We start from the raw sequence: 23,985 nt of genomic DNA, 5'->3' as shown, positions 1-23,985 counted from the left end.
TTACTGAACATGGATTGGATCTAATTAACATTCAACTGACATATTACTACTTCAAAAAAAGTTGGACTTCTTTTCCCCCACTAAAGTGCAGTATGTTTCTTTTATTGTCCAAGACTTTTGAGCCAGCTCAACAAAGGTATTCTGTCGGTGCTTAAGTATAGTGCACACCAAAACATTAAAACATTTTACTTGAACAACAGACATGCAACTCATTGCCTTTATGCGGTTAATTAATAAACAATCGGTATCGGCCTTTCTCGTGCTATTGCCGATATGCCGATGGTTTCAAATTCATCAAAAATCGGCCGATAAATATCGGCGGCCGATACATCGGTGCATCACTAATTTATATTTTTCAGAAATGTAAAAAAAATCTATTTTTTTTCTTTTTGTTAAATGTAAAAACTTTCAAGTTATGCATTCATTTTGTGATTTAAAAGAATTGCCTGATTATCTTAACTGACTGCACTGTAAAAAATGCAGCATTTTGGTCAAATGAATATTTTTTATGTTACTTTAACTAAACAAATGAAGTTCAACAATTTTAACTTATTTTTTTTAAGTTATATCAACTTATGTGGGTTCAAAACAAAGTAGTTTTAACTTTATTTGTGTAAAATAGGCATTTTTATTTTTTTAGCCTAAATTCACATAAAACATGATTTTCATTAAAAACTTCATTCCAGTAATTAAAACACAGGATAAACCTTTAAAATTGTGCCACTTTTGTTTTTTGTGACATCTGATGAAATCAAAAATGAAGTTTCATAAAAAAAACTATGTCAATATAAAATAAGCATTTTAAATGTTTTTTTTACTAAATTCACTTAAAATTTTTGAATAAAGTCCAACTTTTTGCTTAGGTGGCAAACTAGGAAAAGTAGCCAAGTTTAGTACCGATCCGATTAAAAGGGGGAAAATCATTTTGCCCACATTTGTCCCCAACATCACTTGAGGGTTAACATGATCACTGTGTAAAATCCGTGTTGCACTTAAATGTTTTAAGTTTAATTAACTTGAATTTACATTTTTATCACTCTAAAAACAAACGGTGCTATATAGCACCAAAAGTGGTTCTTTGCTCGTAATCATAGAAGAACCGTTTTTAGTGCCATATAGCACCGGTGAAGCACCTGTGTAGAACCATATAGTGCTATGTAGAACCAAATGTGGTGCTATAGTGGTGCTATATGGCCCCTATATGGTTCTACACAGGTGCTTCACCGGTGCTATATGGCACTAAAAACGGTTCTTCTATGGTTACGATTCAAATCAACAGTTTTGGTGCTATATAGCACCGTTTGTTTTTTTTTTAGAGTGTAGGAGTTGCTATAAATTATAAAAAAAATTAAATTACATTTTTAAATTAAATTAAATTTTATGTAATTTATAGCAACTCCTAGTTAAAAAAGTGTAAATTATTGTAATTTCAAATTGATTAAATTTAAAAATGTAAGTGCAACAAATTTTTACAGTGTGAAGGCTTTCAAAATGTGTAGGTTGTCCATGGACGTTTCATTACATAAATATTTCCCCTATTTTGTAAGTTATAGACTGTAATCTTATGTCAATTTTTGTAGGTATCAACACAGAGACTCGTCTCATGTTTGAACAAGCTTTCTGTATACTGGATCTTCACACAAGTGCTAATTTCTGTTTTCCAGAACAAATTCTTCTTGTTGTATCAAGTTTCTTTTGGATTGGGTTCCTCTTTATCTAGACACTAATGTTATATGCAATCTTTTAACCCGTTTAAACTTGTGGGAAACTAAAGTTGCCTAAACCTGCCTCTATGACTCTTATTTTACCTGGAAATATTTTTATGTGACTATGGATGATTTAAAACAACTCACATACAAAGAAACAGTATACACTCATAAAAATAAAGGTGCTTAAAAGGTTCTTCACAGCGATGCCATAGAAGAACCTTTTTTTGGTTCTTCAAAGAACCATTTCTTTCATACATTTTTATAATTTGAAGAACCTTTTTCACCTTAAAGAACCTTTTGTGAAACAGAAATGTTCTATAGATGTTAAAGGTGCTTTAAAGAACCATTTAGACAGAAAAGATTCTTCTGCATCATAAAGCACCTTTATTTTTAAGAGTGTATGAGTTATTGACCTAATTAATAATGTGTCACACGAAGGGGGGGAATTTATTTATTAATTTCATTTTTAAAATTCTGACCGCAGTCAACAAAGTTTACTTTACTATGTTAATCTTTGCATACATTTCTATATAGATGTAAAACATTTTTTAATCATCTTTATGTGAATGTTCTGTGAAAAAAATCTAATTCAAAGAAAATCAAACCTGTCGTAATTCAACCTCAATGTTAAAAATTACATTTCAATCAGTTTATTAGACAACACTAATACTTAAATATTCAAACCTGTGTTTCTGTATAGCTCAGTGGTAGAGCATTGCGTTTGCAGCACAAAAGGTCACCATCCATTTTTGACCCAGTGCTTGGTTAAAAATAACCCAGCGGTTTTTAGAGTGCAAATTAAAACCTCAATTTGTAAAATACAGATAAAACCTGAGTCCAGCAGGCTTCAGTGTTAAGCTAAATGCAATTGTCTTTGTGTTTGAGAATGTAAATAAAAAAAATAAATATATAGATGTTTCCTTTGTTGATTCTGTTAAATGCTGATTCTCCATATTGCAGCCACGTGAAATTATTCCCAGCCATTTCTCTATCGCAGACTTTGTGTGTTTGATGTTCTACACCGCAGATTTCACATCAGCCCAACAGAATTGGCCTTTGTTCAGTTAATTAAAATCAGCCTCATGCATAGATTAGAAATCAGGCTATTTGTACTTTAATTTACATCTGATTGATAAATAAAATGAAGTCAATTTACATTTGCAAAGTCTTACTACATGTTGGGTTAGCTTATATACAATGGTAAACTGTCAGACATAATGGTACAAAAGCTGTCACTAGGGGCAAAAGGTTGTAATATGAACCATTTGGGTTCAAATATGTGCTTTTGAGGTACCAATACATATCTTTGAAGTACCAATATGTACTCTTTGGCTACAAATGTGTACTTTTTGAAAGGGTAGATTGTAGTAAACTTTCCTAATAATCTGAAAATGTCTGAGAGTTGTGTGATGATGCACCAATTATCAAAGACGACATAAAAACGACACTAAAAAATATAAGGGTACTTAAAAGTTTCTTCGCAGTGATCCCAATAACCAATTTTGATTCCTCAACGAAAGATTCAGTCAAAGATTCATAGAATAACCATTTCTTTCATGCCGTTTTTTTAACGTTCTTTAGATGTTAAACTCAGCTAATTTTTATTTGATACGACTAATATTGTCGCATGCAACCAAACACACATACAGGTGTGAAATGATTGATGCCGAGGTGCATAACAAACGCTATTAGACTTGTGGACACCTTTTGTGAATAACCATCACAGGGATTTGAAAAACAATTGTTCTCATTTTTTTCTCAAAAAGCATGGTTTAGATTTGTATTTGTGTCCTCTGGCACAGTGTGGAAATAGGGCCTGAACACATGCAGAGTGGTGCTTTAGTTCTCTCATATTGTTTCTGGTTGTGAAGGGGGGGGGGGGGCGAACTGTGACCTCAGAGCCCATCTGTGTGTATGCGTGCAGGTATATGTGTGTCTGTTCCTCCATCATTAGATCAAGCGTGTTGCATTGAAAAACCAGAGAGTGCTCACTGACAGAGATGCTGCACTGAATCTTAACAGTTTGCTCTGCATGGGTGAGTCCAGTTTCTTGTTAATGTTTATCAAACCAATATATTTGCAATACTTCATTGAATACTATATGCATTATATTTCCAGTTTTCTTTCATTTGTGTTTAAATTTGTGCAAATAGTGCTTTGAGTAAAGTTAATGTATTTTTTTAAAGAAACCTAAACATCATCTAAATTCTTGACAGCTCATTATTTATTCTGCTATTTTTACTCTTTTTACTGCACTTCACATATGCACTATAAACAATATTTTGCTGCCTTAAATTTTCTTGGTTTCATTAACTTTGATTAACAAGTCATTTCAACTTACTATTATTTATCTTGTCAATGGATGCGCTGCGACAACTTATAAAATAAACATTCACATGTTTTTGAAGTTATAACAACTCATCAGTCAATACGTTATAACAACTCATAGTCAAGATAAATAATAGTAAGTTGAAATGACTTGTAAATCTGAGTTGATTAAACAAAAAAAAAACTTTGGGGCAGCAAAGTATTTTTTACAGTGTGGAGAAACCTAGTGGTTGGTTAAAATGTCAATTTTGGTTTGATACAACACGGCACATGTTCATTTTAACCCAACAGTTGGGTTTGTACATATTTGACCAAAACAATTCAGCATTTTTTACAAGTTATAAGGGCAAGGGTAAGTTATTAGGGTAATAAATGGTTATGGTAACAACTGCATATTATTCAGTGTACATTTGAAATGTATTATAATGATGTTATGTCATGTCTTGGTAAATTTGTTCATATTACCAGTGCGTGCAAATGAAAATGTACAAAAATGCCCATGGCATAAAAAAGATTTAACTATACTATGTTGACAATGTCAAAAATATGTCAAGCTAAGGAGTATAATATAGATTAAAAAATATAGATTTTTAATGCAATGTTTCATATTTTGCATCCTCTTATGGCATTTTTAAGAATGAATAGTTTACGTTCTGAATGATGTGAAATAAAGGGATAGTTTGCCCAACAAAATCATTTTCTCATTGTTATGTTGTTCTAAACCTGTATGAATATAAGGAATAAAAAAAAAAATATATATATATATATATATATATAGATATAGATATAGATATAGATAGATAGATATGTAGATAGATAGATAAACGATGGTAAGCACACAATTGATGGTACCCATTGAATTCTATGGTATTTGTTTAGTTAATGGCTACAATCAGCTGTGTGCTTACCATCATTTATCAAAATATCTCCTTTTGTGTTAATCATGATATTGAATAATGAAGGAATTTAAATTTTAGTGTGAACTATCCCTTTAATACATTTTAATATATCGATCTATAAATACATGAAAACTATCGAATAAAAAATCTCAATATCCATTTCCACCATATCCTCAACTAATGCCGAACAAATGAAACTCCTTGTCTTGAGTGCTTGAATTGTGTTTCTGCGGGGGAGCTAATATTCAATACCTTAATGAATTGCTAAACTGCTTCTTCATTTAATGGGGTGTTGTTTGGCCAAAGCAAACACACCCCCGGCTGCTGGCATTAGACCCCATTAGCTTTCCCACCCGCTGTCTATGGCCCATGCCAGATGAGTCATAGCTTGAAGTACTCATTCATGCCCTCCTAATATATTTTAATGTGTCTAGAGCCTTGTTACATTTGTTAAATGTGACCCTGGACCACAAAACCAGTCGGGTCAATTTTTCAATATTTTTTGACATCTGGAATCTGCAAAAAAAATCAAAATATTTGGAAAATCGTCTCTAAAGTTGTCCAAATTAAGTCCTTAGCAATATATATTATAAATACATGTTTGATATTTTTAAAGTAGGAAATTTACCACTGAAAAAAATGATTCATTGAATTTAATCAATTTTTTAAGGTAAGTGGTTGCAATCAATTTATTTAAGCTACATTTAAACAAAAGTTTTATATTTTATTTTACTTTACTAATCTTTTTTGTTTAAATGTAGCTTAAATAAATTGATTGCATCCACTTACCTTAAAAAAATTGAGTAAATTCAATGAATCATTTTTTTCAGTGTGGAAAACGATTTATGGAACGATCTTTACTTAATAATTTTTGGCATTAAAGATAATAGATAATTTTGATGTATGTACAATGTATGCTACTTATGACTGGTTTTGTGGTCCACGGTCATAATTACTGGCTGTTAACAAATATAAGCCTATTTAAAGCATCATAGCATAACTCATACCGCAGTGGTCATATTAGGAAAGCATTACACTGACACCACCCTATAAGTACACAGTGCCCATGCATGAAAGCTGATGTGGTCAGGTACAAACCTTACCTTACAAGCCTTCTAACTGATCCTCTAAGTACAAAGCATCCCTGCTCTTTTCATGTCACCATCAGTAAATGGAGGGTTTGCCGTTGCGTGTTGTAAAGTGGCCGATCCATTGAAGAGAGTAAAGAGGTCTGTAGTGTACAAAGCGAGCCTGTGATGATAATGAAACACAACCAAGATAGGAATATGCATGAAGGCTGCTTTACTCAGTAAGACTTTGCGATTTGACTTATCTTACACATCTTACACAAATTGAGCTTTGGGGGGATTTACTGTGAAAATCATATTTTAAGTAAGGTTATAGATTGATATCCAACTTCCTGGATTTCAATGACAAGATCATATTCTGTGTTGTTTTTAAATGTTTGAGTGAACATTGTATAGGCACTTTATTATACAAACCCTCCCCTATTTGATGTGAATGTATGGTTATGAGACATTTAACGTATTTATTTTACAGTGCATGAATGCATTTGGTCAGATGAGGAATGATGCTATGGACCATTATCATCACATGAACGGCACAGATGAAGAGGGTTAGCATGTCTCGTCCTGTATGGAGCTCATTGGAGACGCTCTGTTACCTCTGGCATTTTCTTCTGTCTTGTTCTATCAGAATCGGTTCCACTGCGTCTGAGTTAGGTGAGTTGAAAGAGCGCAGCATTTTGCAAGCATGTTAATGTGATATTATTAGATATTATACTGGCTTTCCGGAGAGACGCACGTGTGCCATGCAAATGTTTCATACACTTGCATAATTTGACAAAAGGCTCGTCTAAACGTTGTGCTGCTCTGTAACCTAGCAACGACAGACTTCAAACTAGCCCTGCTTCCTCAAAGTGGGATGTCCATATGAAATGAGATTAAGTGTCTGGAAATGCTGGATATTATTATATATTAAAACAGTAGGTCAATTAACTGAGAATGATAGATTTTTGCAAAATATGTTTGCACATTTTTATTATTATTTTATTTATTCATAATATTTTGCTAAATTTGTGTCAGAGAAAATAATCCCACAAGTCCTTGAAATCCTTGAAAGTTTGTGAATCTGGGGGAAAATTCAAGGCCCTGGGAAGTTTTTGAAAATATACATACATAGATACAGGTCATTGAAAGTGCTTGAATCTATTTTTAAGTTTTCTGGAAAAAATCCATATTAATCAGGATAATATCATTAAATTCTAGACTTTTTAAGCACACATGGTAAACTGTTCGCTTTAAATGCTTATATCTTCTGTATGCGAATGTTGATTCATACCAAAATGCTTTTTAGCATAGTTGTGTTTGACACATAAAAACGTCTCAGGTTACGTATGTAACTGTTGTTCCCTGAGAAGGGAACGAGGCACTGCGTCTCCCTTGCCATACTTCCTGCGTCCCTGTAACGCCGTCTTTGGCAATATTTCAGATAGCGATATACTTCCTCGCTTCCACATCACCCTGTCTTTGTCGTTAAGCCTCACCATTGGTTGAATTTAATATACACATTCAGCTATACTTACCCTTGGAGGCGTCCCCAAAGTGTCATCGCAGTGTTGCAGTGCAAGTTCCCTCAAAGGGAATCCTTAAGGGTAACACAACATAACCTTGCTCTCGAAATGTGTCCCCACATTTAGTCCTTGAATTTGAGGGTATTGGACCTTGAAAGGTTCTTGAATTTAAAGTTAACTAAGGTGTGGGAACCCTGAATAATTGACAATTAACATTATTCCACATATGCAAGCATTTTATAAAGAAATTAAAACAGTCACAAGAATCTCGTGCAAACGCTCCTGAATATATTTTGAAGTTGCACCAATTAAATTTCAGGAGCATATGCGACCAAAATGTTAGCAATTTTGAGCTCTGCATTATGGCGATCAATGTTTGATTTCATCAGCTCATTTGCATTTAAAGGGACACACCTAAAAAACAGCACATTTTTCCACACACCAATAAAGTGGCATTTTTAACATGCTATTATAAATGATCCATTGGGTATTTTGAGCTAAAACTTCACACTCTGGGCACATTGAAGACTTATTTTACATTTTAAAAGTATCAAAAAATGTCCCCTTTAATTTATGCTACTTATTTAAGCAAATGCTAATGCAAAAATTTGCGTAATATTGTATATTTTATTCTATATTTATTTAAAATTTTAATTAAAACGTTTTTACAATAATGCACACTAGGAAAAGAGCCACAGAAAATATATATTTAATTTATGCAATTTATTTAAAAAGCAAATAATATTGTTGTATAAGATTTTGTTGTATTGCATCAAATGGCCAACTGCTCGCATTAATTCTTAATGTACAAGTGGATAACAATGAACACTATACATGATACAGCAATAAGAAAGCAACAAACAGATTCAAATCACTGTTACGGACAGCAAAGCATGTATGTATGTATGGTATCCATTGCTTTAATATTTATTATTTAAGCAATATGCACAGAGCAATGTCTGTCAGGAGTCGACTTTGTGACTGCGATTATGTTTGTTTGTAGGTTTGGAGGATGTTTTCTTTCATCCCCAGTCTCTAAGAACTGAAGAGGGTCGGGATGTTTTCTTTCAGTGTGTTTCTGGTGACAGTTCTCCTCCTGCACAAATTTCATGGACAAAAAATGGCAGAGTGCTTAACACAGGAAACCAGATTCAGGTATGGTAAAGTAAAAGGTCAATTGTTAGAAAGTAAAACGTTAGAGTTGGTCCCTTGCTGTCAATGGGGCGGTACTCTTTCCAAAAGTACAGCATTGGATGTAAAGAGTTCATATAAGCGCATCAGAGATTTATATTGGTACCAAACAGTGCATATTACCATCTCAAAGGTACATACTGGTACCAAATGTTTACATAATTGTACCTTAATGATATATATTAGGGTACTACTGTCCCAGTGACAGCTTGGGATTTTCCATCCCTGCTAAAAACAATAGAAACCATTACAGAAATTATATTAGATTTAATGTTTTTAATGGGAATTTTATTGGTTGTAATGGAAACTATAATGGTCTCTGTGTGTGTCTACTGGTATGTGTTTGGACCATTAAATCCTATTGGAGCAATACACACACAAAGGGACTTTGTAGTGGTTATAATAGTAAAAGATAATGGTTCCTAATGATATTTCAATGAAATACATTATAATTTCTGTAGTAGTTTCAAAAGGTATACAGTAAATGGGTCTGTAGTCTGTAATTATCTTTTTGTCTCTAAAATCTCTTCTAATGTTCTAATACATCCTAATATAGCCTGATACACTAAATATTACCACTAGGGGCAGTATGGAGGAGGGAGCCAAATGAAGACTTCAGGCACTTTGCACATTGCTAACATCACCAAAGCAGACCAAGGACATTATGTCTGCGTCACCCACAATCCCTTGCTGAACATAAGCAAAGAAAGTCATGAGGCAACTCTGACGGTATATGGTACGATATAGATATAAACTAAATATATCACCTAGTTTATAACTTTGTGACCCTGGACCACAAAACCAACAATACATTGTATGGGCCAAAAATCATTAGGATATCAAGATCATGTTCCATGAAAATATTTTGTAAATTATTTATTAGTAATATGTGTTGCTAAGGACTTCATTTGTACAATTTTAAAGGCGATTTTCTCGATATTTGGATTTTTTTTGCACCCTCAGATTTCACATTTTCAAATAATTGTATCTCAGCCAAAAATTGTAATAAACCATACACCAATGGGAAGTTTATTTATTCAACTTTCAGATGATATATACATCTCAGTTTCGAAAAATTGACCCTTATGACTGGTTTTGTGGTCTAGGGTCACATTTGGCATTAGACATACAGTACATATCTATACCGTATGTCTTGCTTCTCATCTACCTCCTCATCTACATACAATGAAATGAATTGTATCTTTATTTGTACCTGCACAGGTTCCAGTATGAACATAAGGATCATTGAAGGCCCGCAAAATGTCACAGTAGCTGTTGAAATGGAGGCTGCTTTGCATTGTATTGTTGAAGGATTTCCCATTCCCACAGTACAGTGGATTAAAGATGGACATCCATTACTCAATACCTCCAGACGGAGTCTACAGAAGAATGGACAGCTTCTGGTTTTTCAGTGAGATTTTTATGGATATATGGTGGGATGTTGGAGGTCCAAGTCACTGTACTGTTTTATATTGCTTGGGGTTTCTGCTTAACAAATGTATCCAACTTTACCAGGTCGCAATAGTAAAAATATATGTTACACATTTTAATTGTGATTTTCAATAACAAATATAGCCAGAAGACTTATTCTGTCTATCCTCAGACTGTATAACATTATTAGATGACATGAAACGTGTTTTTTTCTCCTTATAGGAGAGTTTCTTCAAAAGACGAGGGCTTTTATTTCTGTGAAGCGAGCAATGATAAGGAGAGAGTTACATCACAACCTGCTTACCTCCTTCCTTTAGGTACCTTCATTTTGCATGAGTCTGATTTACTTTTAAAGCACATCGGTCATGATGCACCTCTAATTCATTCTGCATTTCTTCCTGTAACACAGTTAGGGATTGGACCTTTACTCAGGAACCAGCTAAGCTAACAGTAAGGAAGGGAGATTCTGCAACTCTTCCCTGTAGACCTTCACACAGCAGACCCCAAACACAAGTGTCCTGGTTTAAAAACAACCAGCTGCTACATCCAGGACTCCACTATACAACTGATCCTAATGGAGACCTGCTCTTCCACAGGTGCATTGTGTGTTTACTGCATTTAAACCATAGACTGTAAAAATTATGGATGTAGTGTCCTTGACATCACACATAGCTTTTTTGAGGCGGTGCCAGTCCACGTGGGTGCACCAGAGTCATATTTTGGGACAGACTCGAGTGTCACGCTGGAAATAGGAAGAGAAGTTGCCCGTCAGTGTGAACTCCTCCCTTCTGTCGTCTGATTGGTCTGATTGCTCTTTCGCAAGGGCTTCTGAGTTGGTAAAGTGCGCGAAGCCTGCTGCAGAGACCGCATCAAGGGGACAAAGGGGGCGCGGATAAGCACCCTTTAAAGTGTAAAAATGACAGATTGGACACCCTACGGACTCGTAGACTAAGCGAGCATGCGCAATTTAAGGCCATGAGACCGAAAGTCCACATGAAGTGCGCCATTTAGTACAGTGCCAAAGTAGAGACAAAACATGCTTAGGGCTACTGTAGAAACATGGTGTGACTTCGTGTAAGGGCACCCGCAGTGTATGTAAAAAAACGTCTAATTTTAAGGTAAAACAAACGATACAGTTCATTATGTAAAATTTTTAACCCTAACCCTGTCAAGAGATCCTCCTAAAAGTTACACAGTAACCCTTTTAACCAATAAAATGTCAATTTTCTGACCCAGCTAGTTTGACCTAACCTCAGTGGTCGGCTTTTGTCAAATATAAAGACAAAGCCCTGCAAATATACCGTAGCTACAAGTGTATATGATCCTTAAACTGTGCAACTTGTTGTGTTTCAGTGTACAGGAGACAGACGCAGGATTGTATTTCTGCAGAGCATCTAATTCCCATGTCAAAAGGGCTCTTACATCCCAAAAAATCTTTCTGGATGTTCTTGGTAAGGAAATGTTACACACGTATGTATGTGTTTTATCAATCTATCAATCATTTATATGTATTGATGATATATAATATACTAAAACCGGTCATGCGCCACACTAGTTTTACCAGCTACCATTATTACATTCATTTCATTTCAGAACCTCCATCCGTGACAATCTGGCCGAAGGTGCTGACGTCTCCTGTGGGAGCCGAGGTGGAAGTTCATTGCCAAGTGTCAGGACACCCTGCTCCTTTAATAAAGTGGTCAAAACAGGGCCAGTCAGTCCAGACCGGAGGCAAAGTCATGATGGGGTAAGCTGTGCGTGAAGATAATAATGGGCACTTAAGGTTAATGTTTAGTTTGCTTGATAAGTTCACTTTGTTCCCAGGGTAAGAAACAGTACTCTCTATATTTCTTCGACGAGAGATTATGATGATGGTGTTTACACGTGTTCGGCCTCCAACACAGCGGGTCATGACGAGAAAACCATGACTCTTCATGTTGCTGGTAAAACTCCACTTGCAAAAATATTACTTACAGTGCCATTGTACTACTAATATATATTTTGGACATGTGGTACAATGACATTTTAAGCAGTCTGAAGGAGAGGTCTTCACGGGTCCACTAAGAGTGAGTTCGGGTCTAAAAGTTTCATGTGTGCCTCGGAAACGGGTCAGGTATAATATTAGCAGTCTCAGGTAATTTAAAGCGTAACTAAACCCCTGGTCAGAGCCTGACTCCACCCACTGGCAATATTTGAAAAATGCAAGAAAAGTGGGCAGATCCCAACGGAGATAAAGGGGACGAACTAAGCTCGTACCAAGCATGTGGTGAGATCGTAACAAGGGCGTGGTGAGCTTGAACCTGCTTACGTCACGAGTCATTTTTTGGACCCAACATCCAATAGAAAAATTCAACTGCAGTAGCCACCGTTTAACCTGAAGAGGGCAGCACTCAGACGTTTTTACACCACATATTGTAGTATTGAAACACTTTATATCCAAAATGTCAAAAAACTTACTAAAATCAATGAACAGCACTAATAAAGCATCATTCTTACAGATCAGTAACTAAAAAAAGTTGGTTTAGGGTTTAGTTACTCTTTAAAATGAATGTGTATTTGCCCAACAAACCAAAGAAGACCCAAACTATTTTGCGTGTGATCATCAAGTCCTTTTCTAACCCCTCATCTGTCCTCAATCTGGCCGTAGGTTTATTTTTGTTGACAGACCTGTCAATCAATTTTGAATGCACATTTTAGAGGTTACCTTGGTGTCGTCATCAGATATCAAATGAAAACAAATGGAGCAGCGGGCCAAATTGGTTGGGAGGCCACCGTGGTTTCTTTAGTCTGACTGGTTCGTGCGTGGCTGCAGACTGCACACACGTCAGTGCCTTTTACATTCGGGTAAAGTCAAGTTAAAAAATTGCCACTGGGTCAGATTTGGGTGTTATTCTTTCTTTAAAAAATAATTTATGCACGTCGACTTTGGGTAATAAGTGATTTGGGTCGGGTACATTTGTTGGATCCGAGAAGACCTCTAGTCTGAAGTACTATATAGATACTGTAGGTAGTCTTTAGTAGCATTGTATGTGCTACTTTGTGATGTCTTTGCAGTGTAAACTGATAAAAACATTTCTTCTTGGTTTCAGTGAAACCCGTTATTGTTTCGTTCATCCCATCAGTCGCTGTTTCAGAGGGATCTCCTGTTAGCCTCCCTTGTCGAGCTGTTGGAGATTTTCCCATGAAATATAATTGGATCCGAATGGCCATGATCCAAAAAACACCTGAACTTATGTCACTCCCTCAACATGCACACATTCATGGTTTGTGGATATTGCATACACTGTTATGACATTTGTGACCCTGGACCACAAAACCAGTTATAGGTTTCCTGGATATATTTGTAGCAATAGCCAACATTACATTCTATGGGTCAAAATTATATTTTTTATGCCAAAAATCCCTGAAGATCATGTTCCATGAAGATATTTTGTAAATTTCACATATAAGAGTACCTTTATCATCACAGATAATGGGACATTGGTTATCTCCAGCGTCCATCGAGCCGATGCAGGAGAATATCACTGCACTGCTGAGAATGGAGTCGGTCAGGATGTGCGAAGCACCATCATAACTGTGACTGGTTAGATACTTTCTTATGTCTCATGCATATTTACATCATTCTGTTGCATGTTTATTCATCTTGGATTTATCTAATCAGCCAAATCCTCTGATTTAAAGCTGAACCCGATGTCTTGCCCAAAAAGGATGCACTGAGTAAAAACATTATGGCCACTGTGAGTAATGCCACCTGTTAAGATTAACTTACATTTGTTACATAGTAAATAAAAAATTATACTTATCCTCATGTCATTCCTGTATAACTTACGTGAAACATACACCGCGTTCCAAATTATTATGCACATGCCATTTTTGTTTATTTTTCTAATACAGCCATTAAGTTTACAAATTTTATTTTACCCTCAACACTTATATGACAGTGTGGATGTTATTCTATTTAAATGAAATAAAAATATTTAAAGATACTTTAATACTTTGAAAAATATGCTGTTCCAAAATATTATGCTGTAGTTTTAAGTTGTATATATTATAAGTTGTAGTTTCCTACAATAAGGGTATGAAAAAAGATCTTTCTAAAGACAAAAAGTGTGCATTATCTTGAAAAAGCAAATTACTTCCAATAACAATTTATATTTGGTGGATCTAAACAGAAATTATTGAACTATTATAAGATTTTGAAGTGATTCACAGTACAGAACGGTTTTGGGCCCTATTTTCACGATCTAAGCGCATTGTCTAAAGCGCACAGCGCAACGTCTAAATGGGCGTGTCCGAATCCACTTAATTTAACGACGGGAAAAATGGTTTGTGCGCCGAGCGCATGGTCGAAAAGGGTTGGTCCTATTTTTTTAATGATTAATGGGAGTATTTTGGGCGTAACGTGCAATAAACCAATGAGAGTCTCAGCTCTCATCCCCTTTAAAAGCCTGTTGCGCTGGCGCTATGTCTAATCCCTATTTAAAGATGGACTTTGTAAACTGAAAAACTAAGCGGAGGAAGAAGATCACCAGTTTAAGATTAATGTTAAATAATTGTGTTGTTTTTCACTTGTATTAAATTTTTTATTTTTTGATTAAAACCTTTAAAACACGTTTTCTTTTAGTCATGGAAGTAAAAAAGCAGGCTTTATATTGCTTTAAATGTAGCCTATGGCTATCCAATATCATCAAAAAATAATAATAATAATTTACAAGTATGTAAGAAAAGGTTTGTACTGTATTATTGTACTTATTTAGAGATAAAGAATTTACAAACGGCTCTCCGCAAGGTTCAGCACTTGGACAGCGTCAGATTTTTTTAAGCATTACTTAAAAATGTTTCCCATCTCACCATATCCACAGGTACAGAGTCATCATATACAATAAATCGGTGAGGTAGCATTTAAAAAAACATTTAAAAACAGATGCATTTGTTTAAAGCAAAGCATTTGTTTACTTACCAGGCTACAGGTGAAGCAGCTCTTTGCGCCTTCTAACGTCTCATAATTAGTCCTCATTTATGTCCAAGAGACTCAATAATAATCTTTTACATTCAATCCTTTAATCTTTCATATTTACAAGCGTTTTTGTGCTGCTGCGCATTCATGTATGTGTTAAGCAAACCCACGTTGTCGTCCCGTTTAGGCGCATATTACTAATGCGCTCTTAAATAACAAAAAATCATATTGCGCCATTGACTTTAGACTTTAGACCAGGTTTTTGTTGGTCAATGGCGTAGTCTATTTTAGTTGCTTCAAAATAGCAACGCGCCAACAATGCGCGCCTGAAGGGGATACAGCAATTTTAGCGAGAAGTTCGGTTTATGGTTAAGTTTTTGGGTAGGATAAGAATAAAAACAGCGGTTCTGGCTACTATGGCCTAAATTCCGTGTAATGTTGGGTTTAGGGTTAGGTTTAGGGGTAGGATTAGGATGAAAAACGCGGTTTTCCTGCAAGTGGGCAGGAAAGATGATCATCACCGTAGAGAAGAGTAAAGAATCCTGCCTGTTTTTCCAAGATTTTGATAACTTTTTTACTTATTTGCCGTTTTTTAAATCGTTGGGTTGTGTGATTAATAACACATTTTTCGGAGGTGTCTTCGACTGAGAGCACATTTAATATCAGACTTTACCCTGACATGGAGTGCAAAAAAATTCAGGTTTTTTTTATGTTTCCTTCTGTTCTACATAAGACAAATATGTAGATTTGGCATGAGGATCAGTTAATTATGACCGAATAAAAAAAAATCTGTGATTGTGATTTGTGATTTATGAGTACTTTGTGAGCACCAACCATTTTCAATAGGCTACTAGCTTTCATTTATTAAAGGGGACAGAGAGTGAAAAACCATTTTTCTACCCACATTCACAAACATACAAAAAGTGCTAAACATGCTAAACATCTTAGTCTCATAGAAATTCCTCTTTTAGAAATGTCAGCCAGAAAACAGCCCAATCTGAAAAACTGATGCTTATGACATCACAGGCATCTAACTGCCCTTCCACTTTAAAATAATTGGCTATATTTTTTGAGTGGCAGCAAAGTCAGCCAATCAGTAATGAGATTGCAAGTTAAGCCAGTAGGGGGAGCCAAATAGGTGCAAAACCACTTGTTTAAAATCCCCCACCCTAATAGAGCTATCTGAGAGAGGTTTTTAGGAAGCTTCTAAGGCATTACAGACCCAAACAAAAAGATTTTTGTCTACATGTCACATCACAGAACAAGGATAAATACTCCGTTCAATCATTCTATGTCACCTTTAACACATTGCCAAATGCAGGTCTGAGAACAGTCATGGATTTGGGTTTGTTTGCATAACTCCATCCTTGCAGGTTCCAGGGAGTAAGCAAGAGCTATTTACAGACGTCAATCGCCATGATTCAAAGATTCCAAGTTTTACGAGAATAAATGAACCAATTCGACAAGCAACTGAAGATTACATAAAGATATCATGTAAGTTCAGAGTTAACACATTTTATTCTCTTTTCTTGCAATATCAAAACATGGTCATGCTTGTTTTGTCTTTGATCCAGCTTTAAAGGCTTTTGTTGAAGACTTGCCAACGCACCACTTTACTGATTCTCCCCAAGATATGACACAGTTTGCTTCTCTTAAGCCAGCTGGCATAAACAAAGGAAGAAAACCACAAAATCCAACATCTCCGCCCACCGACCCTACATTATTTCTCCAACTAAAAGAGACACGACAACACATCCAACCAACACAACCGGTGACCAAACCTATAGGTATTAACTTAAACGCAAGTGACCAGTCAGCAGTAGACTCATATTCTAATGAAGTCCAGCTTAAAAACATCAAGGACCAAACTGAGACATTCCTGGATGTGGACAACATCACCGTTTCAACGTCAGTGGAAAATCATCACAATCAAAGCCAAATAATCAAACAATCCAAAGGAACCAAGTCATCTGTGACGAATAATACAGACCTCATTGAGTCAGTAAAGAAAAGCACTTCTCAAGCCCCTATGAGAACTACAGACAATAATGCTAGGTAAGGATTTATAATGTTATTACATAAAACATCACAATAAAAGATCCACAAAGGACTGCTGTCTGAGAAGAACTCAGTAGTTTTTACTGTAAAAAACGGCAGCTGTGGTTGCCAGAAAACCTCCGTAAAAATCAGTGGTGGCCTTAATGATTTGTTTTTTCTCGAGGGCGCTCGATGCGAAGTTCGTCACAACATGTATGTAGCCCATCATGTGTGTGGTTCCTTTTTCAAAATATGTGTTCTGCGCGTCAAGAGATCCTATGTGCATCACGTGTCTTGTCAAAATAAGTGCCTGCTGCAGTCTAAAGGGTTTATGATAAAAGAGACGCTCGCGTTTGCCAAATACTCGCATAATCTTATGCGTAATCAGAGATTACTTTTAAGTGAGTGTCTTGCATGTATTTTGTGAATGTGAGCGTCTCTTTTATCATAAACCGTTTTGACGCGTGTGCAGCAGGCACTTATTTTGACAAAACACGTGATGCACATGACGCAACAAATACATATTTTGAAAACGCAAGCAACTCACATGACACCTCGAACACTTATTTTGAATCAGCCCCCCCTCGGATGAGCAGTCACGAGTGGCCACGGGTAAAAATAGAGGAAACGTGAAAACAACTAGTTATTTCATGGTAATTTTTCATGGTAAAGTTCACAATTATTAACTGTTAATATACACCGATCAACCATAACATTATGACCACATGCCTAAAATTGTGTAGGTCCCCCTTTTGTCACCAAAACAGCCCTGACCGGTCAAGGCATGGACACCGCTAGACCTTTCTATCAGAACCAGCATTTACTTTTTCAGCAATTTCGGCTACAGTAGCTCATCTGTTGGATCAGATCACATGGGCCAGCCTATTTTACCGTAAAAGTTGAGATTTTCAATTCACATCTTTTACTTTCAAAAATTGCACATTTTACTTTATTTTACCGTAAATAAAAAATATATTTTGATATTACGGTTTTTAAATGTATATGTCAAGTTTTTTTAGAGTAAACCAATTAGCAGCTTTTTACCGTAGCATTTTTACTTGTTTTTGTTAAAATTACGAGAAAACCTTTTACAGTGTATGGTTCCATAAAAACCTTTAAAGGAATAGTCTACTCATTTTCAATATTAAAATATATTATTACCTTAACTAAGAATTGTTGATACATCCCTCTATCATGTGTGCGTGCACATAAGCGCTGGAGCGCGCTGCGACGCTTCGATAGCATTTAGCTTAGCCCCATTCATTCAATGGTACCATTTAAAGATAAAGTTAGAAGTGACCAAACACATCAACGTTTTTCCTATTTAAGACGAGTAGTTATACGAGCAAGTTTGGTGGTACAAAATAAAACGTAGCGCTTTTCTAAGCGGATTTAAAAGAGGAACTATATTTTATGGCGTAATAGCACTTTTGGGAGTACTTCGATTCGCCTGAAAAGTCCGCTCCCCTTCTCACTCTCATAATGGGAGAGGGAGGGTGTTACTGCGCCGAGTCGAAGTACTCCCAAAAGTGCTATTACGCCATAAAATATAGTTCCTCTTTTAAATCCGCTTAGAAAAGCGCTACGTTTTATTTTGTACCACCAAACTTGCTCGTATAACTACTCGTCTTAAATAGGAAAAACGTTGATGTGTTTGGTCACTTCTAACTTTATCTCTAAATGGTACCATTGAATGAATGGGGCTAAGCTAAATGCTATCGAAGCGTCGCAGCGTGCTCCAGCGCTTACGTGCACGCACACAGATGATAGAGGGATGTATCAACAATTCTTAGTTAAGGAAATAACATATTTTAATATTGAAAATGAGTAGACTATTCCTTTAACATTCATAAAACCTGTGTAGTGCATCTACAGTCAAAAAAGTTAAGAAATTATACTTTTAGGAAACTTTGACTGAAACAACCTGTAAAAAATGCTTTTAAGCATCATTTTTCAATAATTGCTGCAAGGCTTAGCAGGAATTTGTCATGATGTAGTGTCCTGTTTGTAATCTGTAATGGCTTGTTGAGTATTCAGTAATGGTTATAAAATCAAATGATCTTTTGTCTTCAGGGATAAGGTGAAACCACAGTCGTGGTTGCCTGTTATTGAAAAACATGACATTCCAATCGTAGTTGGAGTCGGCGTTTCCTTGGCTTTTATTTTCATCGCTATGGCCTTTTACTCGTTGGTTCAGAAAAATGACCCGGCGGGCGTACCAACATGTAGAGCAGGTAAGACTTTAAAAATATAAATTCATACAACTAAAGTGGATTACTCCATTTTTTTAAACAAAAATCCATATATCCAAAATGTTGATGTCTTTCTTTGTTCAGTCGAGAAGAAATTAATACTTTTGTGAAAAACATTCCAGGATTTTTTTCAATTTAATAGACTTTATTGGACCACAACAGTTTACAGTTTCAACACAGCTTCAAAGGGCTCTAAATGATCCCAAGCGAGGGATAAGGGTCTTATCTAGCAAAACGATTGTCATTTTTGGCAAGAAAATATATGCACTTTTAAAACACAACTTCTCGTCTCGCACCAGCCGTGTGACGCGCCAGTGCGACCTCGCATAATGCGTCATGACGTCAAAAGGTCACGCGTTACATATGTGAAACACACACTTGCGGACCATTCTAGACAATAAACTGACACAAAGACATTCATTAGTATAATTTCACATACAACAACGTGGGAACGGTCCTATTCCCGAACGGTACCTTAGCGGGTTTCTTAAGGTATACTTTCTTACGTATGACGTTACCAGGTGCTGTCCATGGCGATGGTGCTGAATAGGTTGATATCGACAATCAATTGTTCACTTCATGTAATAGGTACTTTGCTGCGTTATGAGAGAGCGGTGTTATTTATTAAAGAAACATTTCAGAAATAGTTCAAGTTACATTTATTAGGAATATCTGGTAAAAATATTTCAAATTGCAAACAACTAAATATAAACCTTGTATATTTTATTTTATATCAAACCCGTGCAAAACTCGCAACTTCATGTCCAAAAGTATAATGCATAAACTGCTCCAATGCATCCATTGCATCTTTTTTCAATAACTGCTTCAAGGCTTAGCAAAAATTTGTCCTCTTCCTCCACACTTGTAAACACTGGGGCGAAAGTTTGGCATACGTCATGCATGACCTTTCGACGTACTTACGCAATACACAAGGTCGCCCTGGTAAAGTACATCTTTTTTATTTTTATTGTAAAAAATTACAGTCGTTTTGCTAGATAAGACCTTTATGCCTCGTTTGGGATCGTTAAGAGCGCTTTGAAACTGCGTTGAAACGGCAATTTTAAGCTACGTTGAAACTATAAACTGTTGAGGTCCGATAAAGTCTATTTAATTGAGAAAAATCCTTGAATGTTTTCCTTAAAACTTAATCTAAGTGGAGTAAATTATTGAGATTTTTTTTAACAAAGTCCAATCTTTAAAAGTGTTTCTTCCTCATAGCTTTGAGGGGTCTTGGTGGGCCATGCAGACACGGGGAACGTCTTGCAATGGAAAGGACGTATGATAACAAGTTAGTGTAACTGACATCATAAGTGTTTTTATCTCTGAACAGAGGACATTTATACATTTTTTGCATTTATCAGAGCATTTGAGGATGACAACTTGGTGGCTGTTATTGAGCAAAGCCCAAACACGTCAGAGACCAGAGCGCATCCACCAGAAGCTAGCCCGTCCACCGTGGTGATCGATCCACCTTCCGGTGATGATCAAGATGGTGTCCAGTCTAGCCAAGATATGGCAGTTATTGTGGAGACACATCCAGAACCTAGAGAAGAGGACCAGGCAAGTAATATCTGACTATCTGATGTAGAACCTTAAAGGGACATTACACTTTTTTGAAAATGTGCTCACTTTCCAGCTTCCCTAGAGTTAAACATTAGATTTTTACCGTTTTGGAATCCATTCAGCTGATCTCCGGGTCTGGCGCTAGCACTATTAGCATAGCTTAGCACAATCCATTGAATCTGATTAGATCAGCATCATGCTAAAAAATAACCAAAGAGTTTCGATATTTTTCCTATTTAAAACTTGACTCTTCTGTAGTTACTCCTTGGTTACTGTCAACGGCAGGGGACTATTTTCGGGCAGTGCGTAATATCACTACGCCTGCTGCAGCCATGTTACATCAGCAAAGTCGAGTATAGTCCTAACCATATCTGCCTAGAAAATCGTAGCTTTTAATTTTCTGTCGGTCTTAGTACACAATGTAACTACAGAAGAGTCAAGTTTTAAACAGGAAAAATATTGAACTCTTTGGTTAATTTTTAGCGCGATGCTAATGATCTAATCAGATTCAATGGATTGTGCTAAGCTATGCTAATAGTGCTAGCGCCAGACCCGGAGATCAGCTGAATGGATTCCAAAATGGTAAGAATCAAATGTTTAGGGGAGCATATTTTCAAAAAAGTGGAGTGTCCCTTTAATAAAGAATGTAAAGTCACATCTTTAAAGGCTATAAAGGCAAAAGCAACAATGACTTTTTTAATGACTTTTCCTTAATTAGTTGGAGACTATATTTGAAGAGGGGAAGGCTACTCCCTCACCACATTCTGACATTCAGCTTCAGTGCATGGATGACTGGAGGAGCAGAGAGTTTGAAGCAGATCAGGACGTCCCATCGCCTCCTCCACCCAATCCACCGCCCGCCCAGGAGGAGGGTCTGCGTTCCTCCCTGACCCTCCAGACCAGCGAGCCCTGCTCGACTCCTGTACGTCACAGCATTAGCATCTCCCACGGGTTGTCTCCTCTCCTGCTGTCTCACTGCGTGTCACTGGGCACGACGTCTGTTGCCGTGGACGTTCGCTTTTACCCACCAGCCCCGCCAGCGGCTGATCATCCTCAGTGTCCTGCTTTCATACCCACAGGCCCGCATGTTAACACCAGATTGGAGCATGAATTAACTGCACCATCTACCAGTCACAGTAAATAGCAAAGTCTATAGGCATTTTTGGGCTATTGTCAATTAGTTGGTGCTAATGCTTTTTAAAAAATGTTAATAGTATTTTTTATAATATTCAGAGGCATCTTTATTTTTTGACCTTTAAAGGCAGAGTCCACGATGTTTGAAAGCCAATGTTGATATTTGAAATCACCCAAACAAACACGCCCCTACCCCAATAGAATCTGGACCTTTTGTTGATAGACCCGCCCCAAACATACGCAACCCGGCATTTGATTTGATTTGATTGGCTATAAGTGTGTTTTGGTAGTCGGCCCGTCTCCTTTTCCAAAGCTTTTTTTTAAACATCGTGGACTCCGCCTTTAAGTCATTCCAAACCTTTATAACTATATTATAACATTTATTTTGTGGTGATACTGTAGCCTGGGCACGCGACACATCACTTAATTAATATTCATGAGCTAAATAAATTTCCTATTGTGGCCCCGCTCCGATTTCATATGATTCCGTTTATTTTATTTATTATTGATTAAAAAGCCTCTGAATGATGATCTTCAAGTTCATAGACACATATTACTTTTATTTTTTTTGCTAATGCCAAGGAATGTATAATAGTTAATGTGTAAATACTGTATGCATTTTGAAAACTCAGATGCAAAAGTCACTAAACGCCTCCTAGTCAAAAATAACATAATGATATTAACCAAATGCTCTCTGCACGTATTATAAGTTTATCAAATACTTTAGCCTCAAATTCGCTTAATCCTGGCCTCAGGCCATTCTGAAATACCGGTCTGTTGGCAGAATCCATTAAAGTGGACATATCATGAAAATCTGACTTTTCCCATGTTTATGTGCTATAATTGGGTCTCCAGTGCTTCTATCAACCTAGAAAATGTGAAAAAAATCAACCCAGTAACTTAGTTTTGGTAAACCATTCTCAAAAAATAAGTAATTGAAATCTGGCTCCCCTTTTGATGTCAGAAGGGGATAATACCACCCCTTCATCTGCACTATCCAACCACGACACTGCCATTTAGTGCAGAGTTCAGCTCATTTGCATTTAAAAGGACACACCCAAAACGGCACACTTTTGGCAATTTTAACATGCTATAATAAATTGGTAAATATGGTATTTTTAACTAAAACTTCAGTATTTTACATCTTTAAAAAAGTCTTGTGAAATGTCCCCTTAAAGAGTCTGAAAAAAATTTACATTTACAGACGAATTTAGAGGGTTTTGCATCTGAGCTCCTCGTTCCTATACGTTAGATTTTGTGATTTTTTTTCGAAAGTTTATTAATTATAATGTGAGCAGAATTTAAACGGACTGATTTTGCTACAAAACTAGCCAAGATATAATATAAAATATCCCAGATGCAGGTGGTGGGATATTGGTTCTAACAGATGGTTCTATTGTGCACAACTCGACTGTTATTTCTACACGTGCCAAAGGTTAAAATTACCTGTAGCATTTAGTGATGTATTAATGTTAAACATGTAACCGAATATTCTGGAAGTAGTCCACTTCAACAGTTTTACTGTTTTTATACTGTAGAATTAACCAACTGTGTACATATCAAATAATTTATAATTTATTACTTGTTTATACCACGGGCCTGTTGAATGCTTTATTCTGATTGGTTGAAAAATGTTTCCCAGGTGTTGATACTGCATCGTGCCGCATAACCACCTTGGGTGTGCATTTTTTTCCGAATAATTCAACGGCCCGTTGTCAATTATTCCTTACTTATCCTATAGTTTATTACTTGTTTATTTTTATATCTATTACTATTCTTCATATAATTCTCTTAGTTATGGAATTCTATTGTGGACAGCAAAGACAGAATTTGATTGTGCAAGAAACATGTTTGTGTCTTGTGCATATGAAAATAAACGCTTTGAAACTTT

General features: G+C 36.2%; 1 protein-coding gene across 4 annotated transcripts in view; it reads left to right on the top strand.

Annotated features, from left to right (window-relative positions):
• LOC129441004 (uncharacterized) overlaps positions 1-23,985 on the top strand; it is a 25,707-nt gene extending 1,722 nt beyond the window's left edge. For 2 of the 4 annotated variants that reach the window (XM_073866089.1, XM_073866088.1), the window contains 19 exons: positions 1,581-3,745; positions 6,497-6,678; positions 8,533-8,684; positions 9,303-9,456; positions 9,942-10,131; positions 10,374-10,468; positions 10,561-10,747; positions 11,505-11,602; positions 11,745-11,898; positions 11,976-12,094; positions 13,241-13,414; positions 13,621-13,734; positions 13,833-13,888; positions 16,482-16,602; positions 16,683-17,163; positions 19,219-19,379; positions 20,616-20,685; positions 20,759-20,957; positions 21,679-23,985. In XM_073866089.1, the coding sequence (XP_073722190.1) occupies positions 6,564-6,678; positions 8,533-8,684; positions 9,303-9,456; positions 9,942-10,131; positions 10,374-10,468; positions 10,561-10,747; positions 11,505-11,602; positions 11,745-11,898; positions 11,976-12,094; positions 13,241-13,414; positions 13,621-13,734; positions 13,833-13,888; positions 16,482-16,602; positions 16,683-17,163; positions 19,219-19,379; positions 20,616-20,685; positions 20,759-20,957; positions 21,679-22,104 (3,066 nt within the window). In that variant the 5' untranslated portion in view covers positions 1,581-3,745; positions 6,497-6,563 and the 3' untranslated portion in view covers positions 22,105-23,985. Of the gene's footprint in view, positions 1-1,580; positions 3,746-5,774; positions 6,679-8,532; positions 8,685-9,276; positions 9,457-9,941; positions 10,132-10,373; positions 10,469-10,560; positions 10,748-11,504; positions 11,603-11,744; positions 11,899-11,975; positions 12,095-13,240; positions 13,415-13,620; positions 13,735-13,832; positions 13,889-16,481; positions 16,603-16,682; positions 17,164-19,218; positions 19,380-20,615; positions 20,686-20,758; positions 20,958-21,678 lie in introns of those variants that run through there. The other 2 variants (XM_073866091.1, XM_073866090.1) reach the window with 2 other exon arrangements.

This window comes from Misgurnus anguillicaudatus, unplaced genomic scaffold (assembly GCF_027580225.2).
Source record: "Misgurnus anguillicaudatus unplaced genomic scaffold, ASM2758022v2 HiC_scaffold_34, whole genome shotgun sequence".
Lineage (NCBI taxonomy): Eukaryota > Metazoa > Chordata > Actinopteri > Cypriniformes > Cobitidae > Misgurnus > Misgurnus anguillicaudatus.
This window is presented reverse-complemented; position numbering and strand designations above follow the sequence as displayed.